The 15,125-nt window shown below is 42.7% G+C and overlaps 3 protein-coding genes across 6 annotated transcripts; 2 read left to right on the top strand and 1 right to left on the bottom strand.

Moving 5' to 3' along the window:
• Positions 1–2,032: 2,032 nt before the first annotated feature.
• On the top strand, positions 2,033–3,906 carry LOC115753569 (dof zinc finger protein DOF2.5). Of its 4 annotated transcripts, none has more exons than XM_030692230.2 (2): positions 2,033–2,122; positions 2,903–3,906. In XM_030692230.2, exon 2 carries the CDS (start codon positions 2,924–2,926, stop codon positions 3,749–3,751), a length of 828 nt encoding a protein of 275 aa, XP_030548090.1. In that variant the 5' UTR covers positions 2,033–2,122; positions 2,903–2,923; the 3' UTR covers positions 3,752–3,906. The 4 variants fall into 4 exon arrangements, with proteins under 4 accessions (XP_030548090.1, XP_048132708.1, XP_030548088.1 ...); XM_048276751.1 differs by having other exon boundaries at positions 2,101–2,257; XM_030692228.2 differs by lacking the exon at positions 2,033–2,122 and adding an exon at positions 2,324–2,790.
• Positions 3,907–5,425: 1,519 nt separating this feature from the next.
• On the bottom strand, positions 5,426–8,835 carry LOC115753573 (ORM1-like protein 2). The gene is made up of 3 exons (XM_030692233.2): positions 8,268–8,835; positions 7,296–7,444; positions 5,426–5,836 (listed from the first exon to the last, which is right to left on the bottom strand). The coding sequence occupies exons 1-3, from the start codon at positions 8,451–8,453 to the stop codon at positions 5,698–5,700; spliced, it is 474 nt and encodes a 157-aa protein (XP_030548093.1). The 5' UTR covers positions 8,454–8,835; the 3' UTR covers positions 5,426–5,697.
• Positions 8,836–12,093: 3,258 nt separating this feature from the next.
• On the top strand, positions 12,094–14,117 carry LOC115753587 (aluminum-activated malate transporter 10-like). Its single transcript, XM_030692256.1, has 6 exons — positions 12,094–12,427; positions 12,552–12,692; positions 12,782–13,054; positions 13,177–13,295; positions 13,399–13,542; positions 13,656–14,117. Exons 1-6 carry the CDS (start codon positions 12,094–12,096, stop codon positions 14,115–14,117), a joined length of 1,473 nt encoding a protein of 490 aa, XP_030548116.1.
• The last annotated feature ends 1,008 nt before the right edge of the window (positions 14,118–15,125 follow it).

Below are 15,125 nucleotides of genomic sequence, written 5' to 3'. Positions count from 1 at the left end.
GAGCCGAGGCACCCGTCGCCGCACTCGAACAAGCCTCAAACTTTGACGTCGAGGGTCCCAACCATGTAGGAAGCAAAATTGATTCATCCGGGGGCGCGAGCCAGGTTGAGGCTTGCGAGGTGAATGGATGGATGGGACTTGTGTGGAGCAGCACTAATCATGCTTGGATGGAGAGTGGGCTTCTTTCTCAAGGCCGGACCGGTCCATTCTCCCCCATACGAGAGCAACTGATGGTTCACTCTCTCATATGGATGCTTCGATTACAATTATATCCGCCAAACCGATGTGTCGGGACCAGTCATAAATAATTCGATTCAAATAGACTCATTTAATCCAATGCAAATTCAGTGACTCATACCCAATCCGATCAATATTTCTAAATCGCTTTCATATTTAATCTAATTAATAAAATCAATTTACGACTCATTTAACACTCATATGATGTTTAAACTCATTTGTGACTCGTGCGTTAAATAAAATTAACTTATATAACAACTCATCTCATCACGCATGAATTAAGAAATGAGCTTAAAACTCATTTTGACGTGTCTGACCACAATCATGGCCGGAGTAGCGTCGATCAAGGCGATGGTGAATGATGATGATGAGTCAGCTTCGATGGGTTTTTTTTTCGCTTTTGGACGTTTCTGGTGGAAAACTATTGTTACATCCCGTGTAATGTGACTTGTCGTTGCAAGGTGGCAATGTCACTTTCACAATGAAAAAAAGGAGGAAAGAGACCTTCCTTGTTCTCTCTTCTTGTATCATCCAAGCGAGATATCCATCTCAAATGCTACTAGAAATTGTTATACATACCAAAGAGTTGTGTCTAGATAAGTTTTCTTTACTTTTCGACGGACACACTTTGACTTTAGTTCATAACATTCGAAATTCGACGACGACATGCGAATTCGGACTCAGTAATTTTACTTGCGAGTTTTTCATGACTTTGAAACGATATTTATATGCATTGAATTTTGGGAGGCTTTTGCGAGGCAAGAACAAACATACCTGGAGATTTTGAATTGAATTTCGTAAAAGGCCATTTTCGTATTCACCAACAGTTTGAAACTACATTGGCGGATGAATATCGTAGTCAATCCTACTCCTACCGCACAACCGAGGGGTGGAGTGGGTCCGACCACTTGTTGCTTTTGTCGGCTCCTGTCGGCGGCCTTTGCCATTTTCCACTACCATGATTATATTATATTACATTATGTTATGTTATATTATGTTACGTTTTCCATTTGCTTGATTCCCCCTTCACATATATTTGTGCTCTCTGATTTATTCCATTCCATTATATATCAAAGTATGAACGGAACAAAAGATTACATAAAAGAGCGCACTATTTGCAGCTTCATATGAAGTGGCCAAAGCCTTCTATTTGCCATGCATGCACATCCCCATGCCCTTATTTCCTTTGCTTAGAGATTGATCAACTCATGCAAATAGGAGTCAAGCAGATTCTTGCACTTGCGGAGTCAACAAATAAGAACCTTATCGCTTTCGCTTTGCCCTTGGATGGATTTTTCCACGAATGAGGAAAATGATTTCACAGAAGATAAACTAAATATAGTTTTCCACGGAGTTTATCTTTGAAAATAGGAGTACCATAGAACAAGTAAGGACGGTTGATATACTGCTAAAAGGCTAAGCTATGCTGGAAATTGGAGGAGATGCTTTTAGAAGCCTCAAAAGTGGAATGCATGGCATTGAGATGGAAGGAGCTTTTTGATATAATGAAATCTTTGTGGTTTTGAAAAATCTCGTCCTCGCCAATGAGATTGAACGGCCCATGGAAAGACAAGCAATTAAATGAAAAGCTTTTCATTGTTCGAGTCAAAAAGGTAGAGAACCACCATCTCTAGTCCACCCCCACAATGAATTTAAAAGACAAGAATGAACACTCATTCGCACTGTTTTGAATCCACACATCAGACAGAAATTCCCACGCACTAAGAAAAAAACACACATAGATCATCAAGGTAGTCAAAACAAACCTCTCCTTCCTCTCTCTCTCTCTCTCTCTCTCTTAAAGTAGAGCCAACGCATAAAGCCATCATACATACAACCTAAAACATTCTTTCTTGCATCAAGTGCAGCTCAAGACAAACAGAAGGTGGACTCTCTCTCTCTCTCTCTCCCTCTCCCTCTCTCTCTCTCTCCCTCTCCCTCTCAAGTCACCTTTTGCCTTTTTCCTTAATTTGCTCCATCAGGGGTTTTGTTCATGGATACTGCTCAATGGCCATCACAGGTAGCTAGAGACGCCGGTCTCTCGCTTGTCCCTCTTGCTTGCTTCTTTTTTGGAAATTCTCAGCTCTTTTTTTCTCCTCAACTTTCATTTTCCTCTCAGGGCTGCCATGGATTGAGAGGTTTTTTTTGTTTGGTGTGCTTTTTCTACCTGCACATAAGATGCATGGTGTTCTTTTGGCGTTGATCTTACTTTCATCATGTTGCTGTTCTCTCTTTTGCAAAAGTGAAAGCTTTTGCTTTTTGAAACGTGAGGGCAATTGCTCACAGCGACTTTTCCTTTCTTCCCCTTTTCTTTTGCTTATGTTAACTGTGATCATAAAGGAATAGGGGAAAAGGCATCATTTGTAATCAGCCTTTGTTCCTTTTTAGCTCTTCTCTCTCCCTTTCTTTCTCTTTAGTTTCTTTAACAGAAACTTCTTCGGCCAGGGAGAAGAACAATATCTCATATCTAGAAGCTGTAAACCGCTAGCTAATTGTCGATGTTCGATTTGAATGTCTCTAGCCTACATGCCTGAGATGGTTCTTGTCATACAAGTCCGTGGTGAATTGTGAAGATCGATCTTTTACTTGTAGTGGGAATAAAAACCTTTCTCACCTCCCTCATCCTATCAAACCCTAATTTTTGTGAGTCCTTATTGTGAACTAGGACACAAGGGTGGTCAGGGGAATGGAAGAGACATCTCCAAATGCATGCAATAGTAGGGCCATGTTGGAGAAGAGAGCAAGACCTCAGGAGCAGCTGAATTGCCCGAGGTGTAATTCGAACAACACCAAGTTCTGCTATTACAACAACTACAGCCTCACTCAACCCAGATACTTTTGCAAGACTTGCAGAAGGTACTGGACCGACGGCGGGTCTCTAAGGAATGTCCCAGTGGGAGGCGGTTCGAGGAAGAACAAGAAAGTATCTACCTCGTCGACGTCGTCAGCTTCTTCTAGGCTCCCTGATCTTAATCCATCAGCTGTGATCTCTCACTTCTCTGCTCAAAACCCTAAGGCGGGACTACTGTATGAAGGTCAAGATCTCAATTTGGGCTTTCCAGTTACCCAAGAATACCACGCAACAATTGCTCAGTATGTTCAACTTCCCAAAGTTGATCATCAGACTAGTAGCGGCGGTCCGGATAACAACTCTAGCGCCCCTTCTTCAGCTCTAGAGCTGCTCAGGAATAGTTCTAGTGGAATGGGTTCAAGGGGCTTGAGTCTTCCTTTCCTCCCTGCGAACATACAGGCCGATTCCAATGCTCTCTACTCAACGGCAGGGTTTAATTTGCAAGAACTCAAGCCCTCTCTTAGCTTCTCTGTGGATAGCAGGTATGCGAGTCCCCATGGAGTTGTTCATCAAGAGAATGGCGGGAAATTACTCTTCCCTTTTGGAGGAATGATGAAGCAACTTTCGAGCACGGGCGGCGGCGATCAAGCAGATCACAACGGAAAGGGTCAGAGCAGTTCGGGTGCATATTGGAATGGAATGTTAGGTGGAGGATCATGGTAAAGAGGGATCATTCAACCGGAGAAGCTGCGTGTGCTGGCTCTTTTCCTCTCTTTTGTGTTAACCTTTTTTTTTTCCTCCTCTCATGGTTGTTACTACATGTCTGAAACTGTTCAGAGCTAACAGATAGAATACATGTATGTTATGGCTTTCTTTCTTTCTTTCCTAAACAATTTTAGGCGTTTTGGAATCTTAGAAGGGTTTGCTTTTGCTAGCTACTCAAGCGAAAAGTTGGATTAAGTTAATCGGTTTGGAGTTTTCCTATTTGAGATGGGCTTTCTTATCATAACAAAGAAAGGAAAAGTTGTACTCAGAGGTTAACAGATACCTAAGAATCATTAAGAGTATCTTCCTGCCTGAGTCTTTTGGTAATACCCTGGACGATATCACGAAGTTATTAAAGAAGGTTTCTCAATTATCCATAAGATACGGTATGCGTGTGGTGCATGCTATCCGATCAGTGAAGACCACCTTCAGTTGGCCTCTCGAGTACCAATCCATCTGGCATGTCCATAGACAAAATGTTGGATGGCTAGGGTTTCGAGTAATGTTGCGATAGAGCATGGTATCGAAGACTTAGTATCTGTGAATTCGTGTTTCTACGGTTTTCTGGATTTTCATGTGCAGAAACTCCTACTTAGTTGTTGTGCTGCTGTTGCATGAGCCTGTGATTGAGGGCATAGGTGATTCAGACTTGTGAAGGTAAAAAGATGAGACTTTTGTGCAAACTAAATGGGGGAGTGGCATTAGGGTTTTTCTCTTTTCAAAGTGATTCAAAATCAGTGAGAAAAGACGAAGCTTTCATGGGCAGAGACTTACCTGCCTCAACCAAATGCTCACCTAATGTTCTTTTTTTTAAGTACCCACTGAGATTTGGAGGACCCCGCCCAAAAATAAAAAATAAAAAACTCTGCATCGTTGCCTGAATTTGATCATTACTTGCATGTTATCCACCGCCCCTTTAAAATATACCAAAGTAAAAAAACACCGAAGGAAAATTTGTGCAAGTCCGACCCTTCTTTTTTGGCCCCGTGCCGGGACCACCAGAACATTCCCCAGTAGGCAAGCGTGTTGAAATAAACACTAGCTATTCTCCACTACGCCAAGGAAGTCTTGACAAATATTCTATGGTCGCGTTCACCATTTTCTTCAACCTACGGAGGAGACTTCCTTGTTAGAAATGGAATTTAGTGTCATATAAGTTGGACATGGCCCGTTGATGTCCATTCGTAGGGATCGATTTGATTCCCATCCATATCCTGGACATGGAGATGCCTTCTCTTCTCCAACAGCCTTATAATGGAGACTCCACTCTATCCGTTGTTAGAAGAGAAGGCACAGACCCTATGGCTGCTCCAAATTCAATTCACTAAGCCCTATCAGGAAATTTCGCAGAAAGTCCTTCACCGTGACAATGCTACGTGAGTTCACCGATCGGTGGTTCCTACCAAACTGGATACCTCAACAACAGATTGAAAATGCTGAGGTCCAACCACCCGTTCAAAATCAAGGCACTACAACAAGCACTTTAACACCGGCCATTTCAGAAGCAACAAATGCCGGCAACAAGCCTTGGGGTTGTTCAGTTGTGAAGTCCCTCAGTCCGTCCCTACGACTCTTAATTTTTTCTGGCAGAAACTTCTTGTCATCATCTAGAACGCAAAAGAGTACAGAAAATTAACCATAATAAAAAGCAACGGATGTACTACAAGAACAATATACACTATAAACTGACAGACGCAACAACTGCTTGCTCTGTTATCTGGATGATGGAGTTTCTTTGCTGTACATAAGTAAACTGCTACACTTATATGACAGAGGTTGCAAAAGAAGTCCAGCAAGACAACGCTATTCCGAGCATAGTCCAATCGGACTTCTACACAGAGATGAAGCAGAACAACAGCTCATCTCTCATTAGATCTTAGTCTCAAAGTTCCTTGCGAGTCCAATCATTTGTCTGCATTGATTCCAAAGATTCGGACCTTGTGCATATTAGGAAATTTGGCAACAACTAGCACTATCACAGCAAGTGTGTTCAACAAGAGCATAGGATTCTGGTAGTCGGTCGTGTGAGATGCCATCAAGTAACTGTCAAGGACCATTAGAACAAAAGAGTCAATGCTCGCATGATGAATAAAAGCCAAAAGTAAAGTCAGTTCACAAAGATATGACGCTCGCATAGCAAAGAGGACAATGAATGACAGGAGAGAAGGAGGTTCACTTCCTCAAACACACTGTAGATTTTAACTAGTGAAAGCCATCGACACTGGCAGCAACAATTCGAGAAATTTATACTCTAATGACCCAACTGAATAAGGTTATTCACATTTTTTTTAACAAGAACGAAAGCCTTCAACCTTAAGACAAGAGAATGTCAAGCACATGCTTATTATACTGCCCTATACGGAGTTGAGCAATCATGTATTACAGATTCTCACTCTCAGAATTTGAAATCAAGGAAGTTCACAATACCATCGTCCAAACTAACTACTATTTCTCATCAAATTATTAGCTAATCTATCTTTGTAGGCCATGCTTTTAGCTATTGAAGGAAAATTTATAATGGTTACAACTTGTAATTTCAGGAAAAACAACGCATGACCGACTTACATAGCATACAACCTTGACTCTTGCTTAGAGTTGAGAATTGAACGAGGAAATCAAAGTTTCTCGTATTCATTAAGACAAGCACAAGTCTCTAACTTATGGAGATAACTGTTATGAAGTGCAGGAAGACCACAAACTAACCATGGGTCTAGCTTAACAATCAACAGCATCGGCAAGACATAAACTGCCTTTACTAGGACAATTGACAAGTATAATAACTTCAGCCTACCAAGACCGAGTAGACCAAAAACTCATCATTTTCCCATATACTTCTCCATGAAATAGTTCCATCCATCTCTGAGGCATCATTGGTCATAGCCTCATAGGTGAGGTACAATTAAGTTACTTTAGGAACACGAGCCTAATAGATAACATTACACAACCTTCGCTTTTGATTTGACTAAACATTTTAAGCATCCCACATTGCTTACCTAAGAGATTTATAATGGCCTCATATACATGGAGTATCCTTTCTCTCGTAGCTTAAGCTTTTTCTTTCAACTTTCTAACATTGCATCTAAGTCAAGTTTTAAATCTTTATCCATAATAGACTAATTCAATTTACAAATGTGCAACTTTACTCCGCCGAAGTAGACATCAAATATCAAGATTCTTCTTAAAGGCATCACCCCGGAATGCTGATAGTTTTAATACATCCCACTAGTCTGCTTAACGCGAACTTATTTTAGAAAACCCTGACAACCTGATTGTGCCCCTATTTTTGAATGTTTCAACCATTTATTTACCTCAAATGCTTCGATTGATATACTGATAACTATAGAAAACAAACAAACAGTATGGAGCAGCAACAGAGAACCATCAACCTGGATCCTGAAGTGTAATTTAAGAACTAAGACCATAGTGTCAAGCATTCTACCTAGCAACATTTTTTATATGCTTGCATCATCTTTTCTAGATAACTTTGCAGAAATGAACTTACAGCACCACTGGTACAACAGTAAGAAACTTTCTGTTCCGGGTGAGCTGTTTCCCATTGTCCATTTGCTCCCACCATGTCAGGCCATTGTACATTCCTTGATCTTCTGAGAAAGGTGTTCCTTTCTTCCAATGGAAGAAGTGGTAGGTGACCTGAAGGTGGAGTTCAGAGCTTAGAATTTTGTATCTGGATGTGTAAGCAGGGTAACTAAGAATGAAAAGAAGAGACCCCAAAAAAGTATAGCCACATTAAGCAACTTAAGAGAGCGTGAGGAGAACAAACCTAAACCAGCCATGGCCACTTATCTACCAAATGCTACAACTAAATGAATAATCACAATCACGTTATGAGTGACACGAAGTGATTTAAGAGTATCCAACACTTATGCCAATAGATTACCGAAAGACATGTACAAAAGATGGACTTAATCTCTGGCTCATTATGCCAAAAAGGGCAAACAGTACAAGAGTTGATCTTTTGCAAATGCAAATATCAGATTGTTCAAACAACGCGCAATAGAGACAGAACGTAGCAGGCGCTAGGCTGCAATAGGTGGGGAAACTCTATTATTCCTTGAAACAGATAATGACATTGTACGTTGCCGATCATGAATGCCAAATTCAACTGGACTCTTAAGAAGATCACGAGGGAAGGCTAAAGATATGCTGAGCAGTCACCCCACATGATCCTCCCACTCCTACGCCTGCCAAACAGAGGGAGAGATGTGCATCATATGCGATTGCGCTATGCAAATGTTCCGTCATCAAACAATAATGAAGGCAGAAAAATGCAGCTTGCAGGAGTTGTTGCCCAGCTAAACATCAAAGCAGAGTAAAGCAGTGGGAAAACGAAGGTTCGCATAGCAATAAAGAGTGAGCAGCGAACAAGAACTCCATTCAGCACATGTGGAAGGAACAAACGAGAGGCATCGAAGGGAGCAAATATCTAAAGCAGAAGAAAAGGGGGAAGACTTACGAGGAAGTGGGAGAGGTTGACGACGGTCCAGGCCATGCCGGGTGAGCAGGAGGTGAGGGAGAGGACGAGGAGCCAAAAGAAGAAGAGGATGATAATGTAGGAGGTCCACACTCCCGGGTACATGAACCACTCGGTGTTCCTGTTCAGATCCGCCGGCGGCACCGCCTTCACATACAAATTCGCCATTGTCGCCGCCTCCCTCCACAACCCGAAGCACGATCCACTCCTAGCCGGGGCCTTAGTAGCTAGGAATCAATTCGATGGCATAAAACAAGAAAAAGGAAGAAGCTTGTTCTATCGTGGGTTTAGTTCTTCGCAGCTGCCACAGCTACAACAGTACCAGACAGGATATCCTCGCGAGAAAAGGAAGGCGGAGAGATTGCAGAAGACGAGGAGGTAATTGGAGGAGCTTTTGCTTGCTGACGACGCTAAAGGAAAATCAGGAATTGAGGGAAAGACGCCGAAGAGGGAAGGTTATAAGGAAAGTGATGAGAACGATGATGACGATGATGATTACGGTTCGCGATCCCAACTGCCTTCCGTCGCTCGCAGGTCGAAGGAGGATAGAGAGAGAGAGAGAGAGAGAGGGGCTGGCCACGACGCTCCAAACGACGACGCACCGCTCCCCATTTCTGTTGGGCTTATAAGGCACGATGGGCCCGTTGATGATGGGCTATGCCTACGCCCACCGATCTGTTAGATATTCTTTTATCGGGTGTGGACCAGCTTTAGACTGGGCATAATTCAGCTTATTTCAATCAATGTTGAGAGAGTTTGACCAGATGGGTTAGGTCCAGCTCTCCCCATTGAAAGAAATCAAACCGTTGGAGGGCTGAAAAACGTCAAACACTCATTCACCACAGTCTAAGGAGCAAGGACACTCTCCACGTTGATCCACACATGGTCAACGAGTGTTCCATTTCCGACACGTGATCAACGCTCCGGCCACTCCCGTCACACGCGAGTCCAAGATCCAGGCACGTCATTCTGACATGCACGGGGTCAATTTTAGATATTTTCGATAGATTAGAAGTTAAGGGACGAAAATCGCGATCCTACTTGTTTAATTCTCCATTTATCATGTGCATATAGTTATTGACTGATGAATCGCTTATGCGATGAGTTTAAAAGGGTTATTGTTTGTAACAGATGAGTAGCTAAATCGAAATTTAGAGGGCATTGAAGTGAATCCCATGTCTCTTGGTTTTTATCTGGTCTTGTTAATCTAGCGCCCTTGGCACTGATTAATCATTTCTTAATAAGAAACTGTAGTTGTTCTCAATATGCTGATCATGCATGACACGAGGAAAATAATGTCATGGAAATTGCAAACTTCCTTAAATTAAATGGTTGACAATATCCTTGATTTGTCCCACCTTATGTATACTAAATGGAGAAAACATACACACACACAAAAAAAAAAAATAGTCATGATGCTTCATCCTCATCAATTTGCACATTAAGGTTTGAAAACTTGCAATTACTATTCCGTTGCATCTAACATCCAGTCCTATCTATGATGCGTGCCTCTCAGCATCACCTCGCCGCCAGGCACCAACTGCCACCCCAACTGAGCTGCGACCCGTCAAGCTCTGTCAACGTTGAACTTACTTAATTCAGACGTGTTAAGCTTTGTCGACCTAGACCTATCGAGCTCAATGTTGACAAAGCTCAACCCAAGTTCGACGCTTCCCGGCGCACCGCATGGGTAGAGAGACAGAGAGAGATGCATAGAGGGCTCAACTAGGGTTGGGGCAATGCGACCTCTATAAAAAATGGTGGCAGCATGCCATTGCGGTAGTTGATGGTGATAGTCCTAAACATTTCTAGTATGACCAATTTAGTTTTAATGTTGTTGACTATTTGCTAATATAGTTCATCCGGCCAAATTCGACTGAAAATTGCTATGGCCGTCCTACGCTACGTGGCACCGCCAACATTGATCTGGATAAGTTTTGCAATTTTAAAAGAATTGACTTTTTTACATTTCAAATTATTGTTTTATTTAATTTTTTTCTTTTCTTTTTTTTTCTTTGTTGTGGTTGGCGACTGGTGATAACTAGCAAAGGCTTCGCTACCCTAGTCGGCCAGTGGGAGAGGGCCTACAAGTCATCGTCGCTTGTGAGGGAGGGCCGCGCCCCTCACAAGATATGGGCGAGGGTCGCCTTGCCCAAACGATTACGACAGTCATCTATGGCCGTTGAGGGTGACTCCCACCCAGCTTTCTCCGAGCATCACTGGTGGCCGGCCATCACCTCGACACGACCACGGGAGAAAAAGAAAGAAAAAAGGCGGAAAAAAGGAAAAAAAAAAAAAGAGAAAAATATTCAGAAATAGTTTTGTAAAATTATTCATGTGAATGCTAGAATGCCACATAGGATAGCCGCGCGTTGATTAGACTGTCACATCACTTTTTTCGAGATAAAAATGGGGTCGAAGGATTATATTGACAAATCGTCAAAAGATTGAAAATTGAATTAGCACAATTGATAGTTTTAGAACCGAATTGGCACAATGTAATGCATTCAGGACTTTTTAGATAATTTTCTCCTCACCTCCCCCGAAAAGGGTTGTCACGAGGTTTTATCGGCGACTCCGGTGAGTAAAATCGTCTCATTGAACATGCGAAGCAAAGCTTAAATGATAAAAAGGATCGATAGAGGACCATGACGTGAAAAGGGCACGACAATGGCGATAAGCTAACGAATGACCCGTTAAATTTGCAAACTCAAGACCACCACCACCTAAAGAGATAAAAAAGAAGAAGAAGAAGCACTAATTAGGTCTAGCACGATCTCTTTGAATATTCAAACTCCGTTGTTTTTGTAGCCATTTCCACTTTAGGCCACGGCCAATTAGGTCATCTCTCTCTCTCAATTGCTCCTTCGAACGTTTTACGGAGGCACCTAAATTTAGGTCGCTATCTCACTTTTGCACTTTGCCACTTTCCCAAAGATGGATAGGAACGAACATTTTCATAGCTACGAGTTACGTCTGTCGATGAATTGCTGCCCCACTAACATGCGCGTTGACGAGCACACCAGTTTATTTTACTTTCTACTTGGAAGAAACTTCCCCGGATCATGCAAAAGCGAAACTACATAATCCTCCAAAATTTGCAGATTTGTATTTGTGGGATTAAGACAAAGCTTAAGCTTAAAAAGAAGAAGAAGAAGAAGCTTAGGTAGATCTCTCCGGGCAACTGGGTTGTTGTCTTTCACTTTGAGCCAGTGCCGTTTCGGGTCGTCCCTTATCCGTGTGAGAACTGAGTAAGGATATGTAGAGGTAGAGGACGCGAGTGGCATTTGAGGAGAACCACTTCGTCGTCGCTAAAGAAGAAAGGACAAGAGATCGAAAGGGACGTCATAAGATCATGAAGTTTCACGCAATATTTGCCATGACGTCTTGCAGAAAAGCGTGATGTGATCTTTTAGGCCATGTTATCTCATCTTTCTTCTCGTTCCATTGCATGGAGCTGAAAAGAAACTCTAAATAATGCGAGCGACTGATAAGTGCGTCCAAACGCTGCGCTTGCCTGCTCGACAATCTTGAAAATATCACATGCCCCCACTACTCTGGGGGCAATATCTTATGCTTTAACGAGCCAAGCCAACTTGCTACTAACTTTCAGAGGCATTGAGACAGTCCTCTATATATATGCTTGATCGGTGCCGGAGCAGACAAGACAGCGCAGGACAAGCACATTTTGGACCTGAAGAAAGCCAAACACAGGCTGTGTCCCAGTTGATGCAGCTTAACTAGTGTTCTTCAGTTTAGTGTTCTTTCAGAAAGCAAATAGCCAGCTTTCATCAAAATATATCCGGTGATGGAGAAACCTGTGTCGGGAGGGCTAGAATGGAGGATCAATGTTCCGGATGGGACGTCAAAGATACTAGCTCCTGAATGTAGTTCTTATTGCAAACCTTGGTTGGCATTGAAGGGATTGGTGGGAGGGCTCGTGGCGAGGGTCCTGAAGTTTCTGGAGAAAGCGTGGGCATTAGGGGTTTCAGAGCCTAAGAAAGTCATTCATGGCATCAAAGTTGGGATTGCTCTGTCCCTGGTTTCGCTGTTTTATTACATGAGGCCCTTACATGATGGTGTTGGAGGAAATGCTATGTGGGCTGTCCTGACTGTGGTGGTTGTTTTTGAATACACAGTTGGTGAGTATTCGTATTCTACGTTAAAAGTTTTATTTACGAGGTCATTGTTGCTTTTGCCTGTTACTGCTGTTAGTCATATTGTTTGTCCATTTCTGATTCTTTTGTATGCACGCATGCAATGCAGGTGCTACACTATCCAAGAGCTTAAATAGAGCCGCAGGCACGTTTCTTGCTGGGTCACTTGGCATCGGCGTGCAATGGATGGCAAGCCAGTCAGGAGAAAAGCTCGAGCCCATAATTCTTGGAATATCTGTTTTCGTGCTAGGTAAGTAGGTGACAAAGACATCTTAAATAGTCAGATCTTCTAGAGATGAATACTAATAGCAGTAGCTAACGCAAAAAGTTCTTTTGCAGCTGCAGCAGCGACATTTTCTCGGTTCATGCCACCGGTAAAAGCACGGTTTGATTACGGGGCCATGATCTTCATACTCACCTTCAGCTTAGTTTCAGTCTCCGGTTATCGAGTCGAGAAACTGTTTGAAATGGCGCATCATAGATTATCAACGATAGCTATTGGGACTTCCCTGTGCACTCTCATCAGTATGCTCGTCTCTCCCGTTTGGGCTGGTGATGAACTTCACCGTCTCATCCATCGCAATATGGAAAAGCTCGCTGAATCTCTCGAAGGTAATCATGTCAACACAAGCTCGGCATCTCTCTCTCTCTCTCTCTCTCTCTGTGGAATTAATCGTGACAGCAGGATAATTAACGATACTAAGCTTCTGCTTCTGTCATTTAAAAACGCACAGGGTGTGTTGCAGAGTACTTCGAGGACAATCAGAGTGGGAATCCGAGCGAAGAAGACAATTCCAAGAAAGCACAAGCATATAAATGTGTCCTAAACTCAAAGGCCACTGAGGAATCTATGGTAACTTCTTGTTCACCAGGGAAAAGGGCAAACTATCCACTAAGTGCTTGTCACGTTACTTCAAATGCTCAAAAGTTTATAGCTAGTATCTACTACGATGTAGGCAAATTTCGCGAGATGGGAACCTGCACATGGCCCTTTCAATTTCCTGCATCCCTGGAAAGAGTACCTCAAGATAGGAGCTCTCCTGCGAAACTGCGCTTGCTGTATCGAGGCTCTCGGTGGCCGTCTCAACTCTGAAATGCAGGTGCATAAACTAGACAGCAGCTCTTCTGTCAAGTCTAGATTTTTTTTTTTTGTTTTTGTTTTCATGAATCATATTTAAAGCATCATTCAAGAGTGCTTTCCTATTGGCATCAGGAAGCTGGGCATTTAAAGGGGTATTTCAGGGACGCCAGCATGGCAGTGTGCTCTCATTCATGCAATGTCTTGAGAGAACTTTCAATGTCGGTGAAAACAATGACCAATTCATCCAAGTTAGGTGCATCAGTTGCGGAGATGAACTCTGCACTACAGGAACTGCAAAATGCCCTGAAATCTCTTCCTACTCAACTCAATCTTCACCAGCCACTTCCCAACAAATCAACTGAGAATAAGTCCGCCGCTAGGAAAGACTCCGCACCTCCTCTCATGGGGGTAATTCCACTGGCAACCTTAGTGTCTTTGTTGACAGAAATTGCGGCAAGAATTGAAGAAACTGTCGACGGAGCGGTCAAGTTGGCGGAGTTGGCAGAGTTCAAGGCTTCCAATGAGGACAAAGCAGCACAAAATCAGCCCGATAGCAACAACCGAAGTTCAGATAACCCGAGCCGCAAAACATAACCGTGAAGGCCCCTTTCAGAGGCCTGGGTTCACAAACTTGAGAGATAGATATTTCTCGTCTCCCGTAGAATAACAACAGTTGAAAAGAAAGGGTGGCATTGTTTTTCTCTTGATCATAATCCGTTTGTAAGGGAACTAATATCCGCATACAGCGTGCGGCGCTCACGTATTCGAACCTCAGTCTAATAACACTCTCTCTCACCAAATTCTTGGTGAAGTTAACTCGCACTTTTTGAATATCATGCCTGCTGATGGTTGATGGAAGGGAATTCAGACTAACAAAAGGTTCACTGCTTGCTTTACGCATTATTGCACGACACAATGCAATGCACCACCTTGACTCGACTTCATGGGTTCCACATCATTCCTTCGAAAAAGGAAAAGAGGATACTCTGTTCAGTTGTCTGCAACTAATGCAACAATTAAGCAAAGTAATTTTCTATGACAGCGGTAGCTCCAGATGTTCATCTCCCTTCTTTTTGCTCCATTTCATAGATGAAATCATCAGACCACGTGCTGAAAACTGGTCCGCCTGAGTTCATAAGCACAAGTCACTTAAGAAAAGATATTATAATGGTAATCGATATATGGAAATCTACAACTTCATATGTGTGGTGACTGGCGAGAATAATCCCGACAACGGATGTCGTATTTCCAAGCAACCTTTTGGGTTTTGACCGATTACCCTTGGCATTGTTGTTGTTCTGAGGCATCATGGTTTTGCGTGCACTGCGCTTTGGAATGGATTGAAGAGATCGTGCATGATGTTGCATTAAGGTTGCCAGAAAATCGCCGGTGACTTTCCGAGCGGCATAAGTAGAGCAATTGGCGTTGCGATGTACATTACTGTTCTTTTTTTAATTAATCACAGAGGAAAACAATGACGCGGCGAACCGTAGGAAGACATCGTCAAGAAATTAACACGTGCATTTCGACAAGTTCTCTTGTGAAAAAACTAGTCGAAAATACGAGACAACGGAATACATCTTGATAAGGAAAAACAGATAC

Source organism: Rhodamnia argentea, chromosome 3 (assembly GCF_020921035.1).
Source record: "Rhodamnia argentea isolate NSW1041297 chromosome 3, ASM2092103v1, whole genome shotgun sequence".
In the NCBI taxonomy this organism is placed as follows: Eukaryota; Viridiplantae; Streptophyta; class Magnoliopsida; order Myrtales; family Myrtaceae; genus Rhodamnia; species Rhodamnia argentea.
The sequence above is the reverse complement of the archived record's forward strand: the minus strand, read 5'-3'. Positions and strand labels throughout refer to the sequence as shown.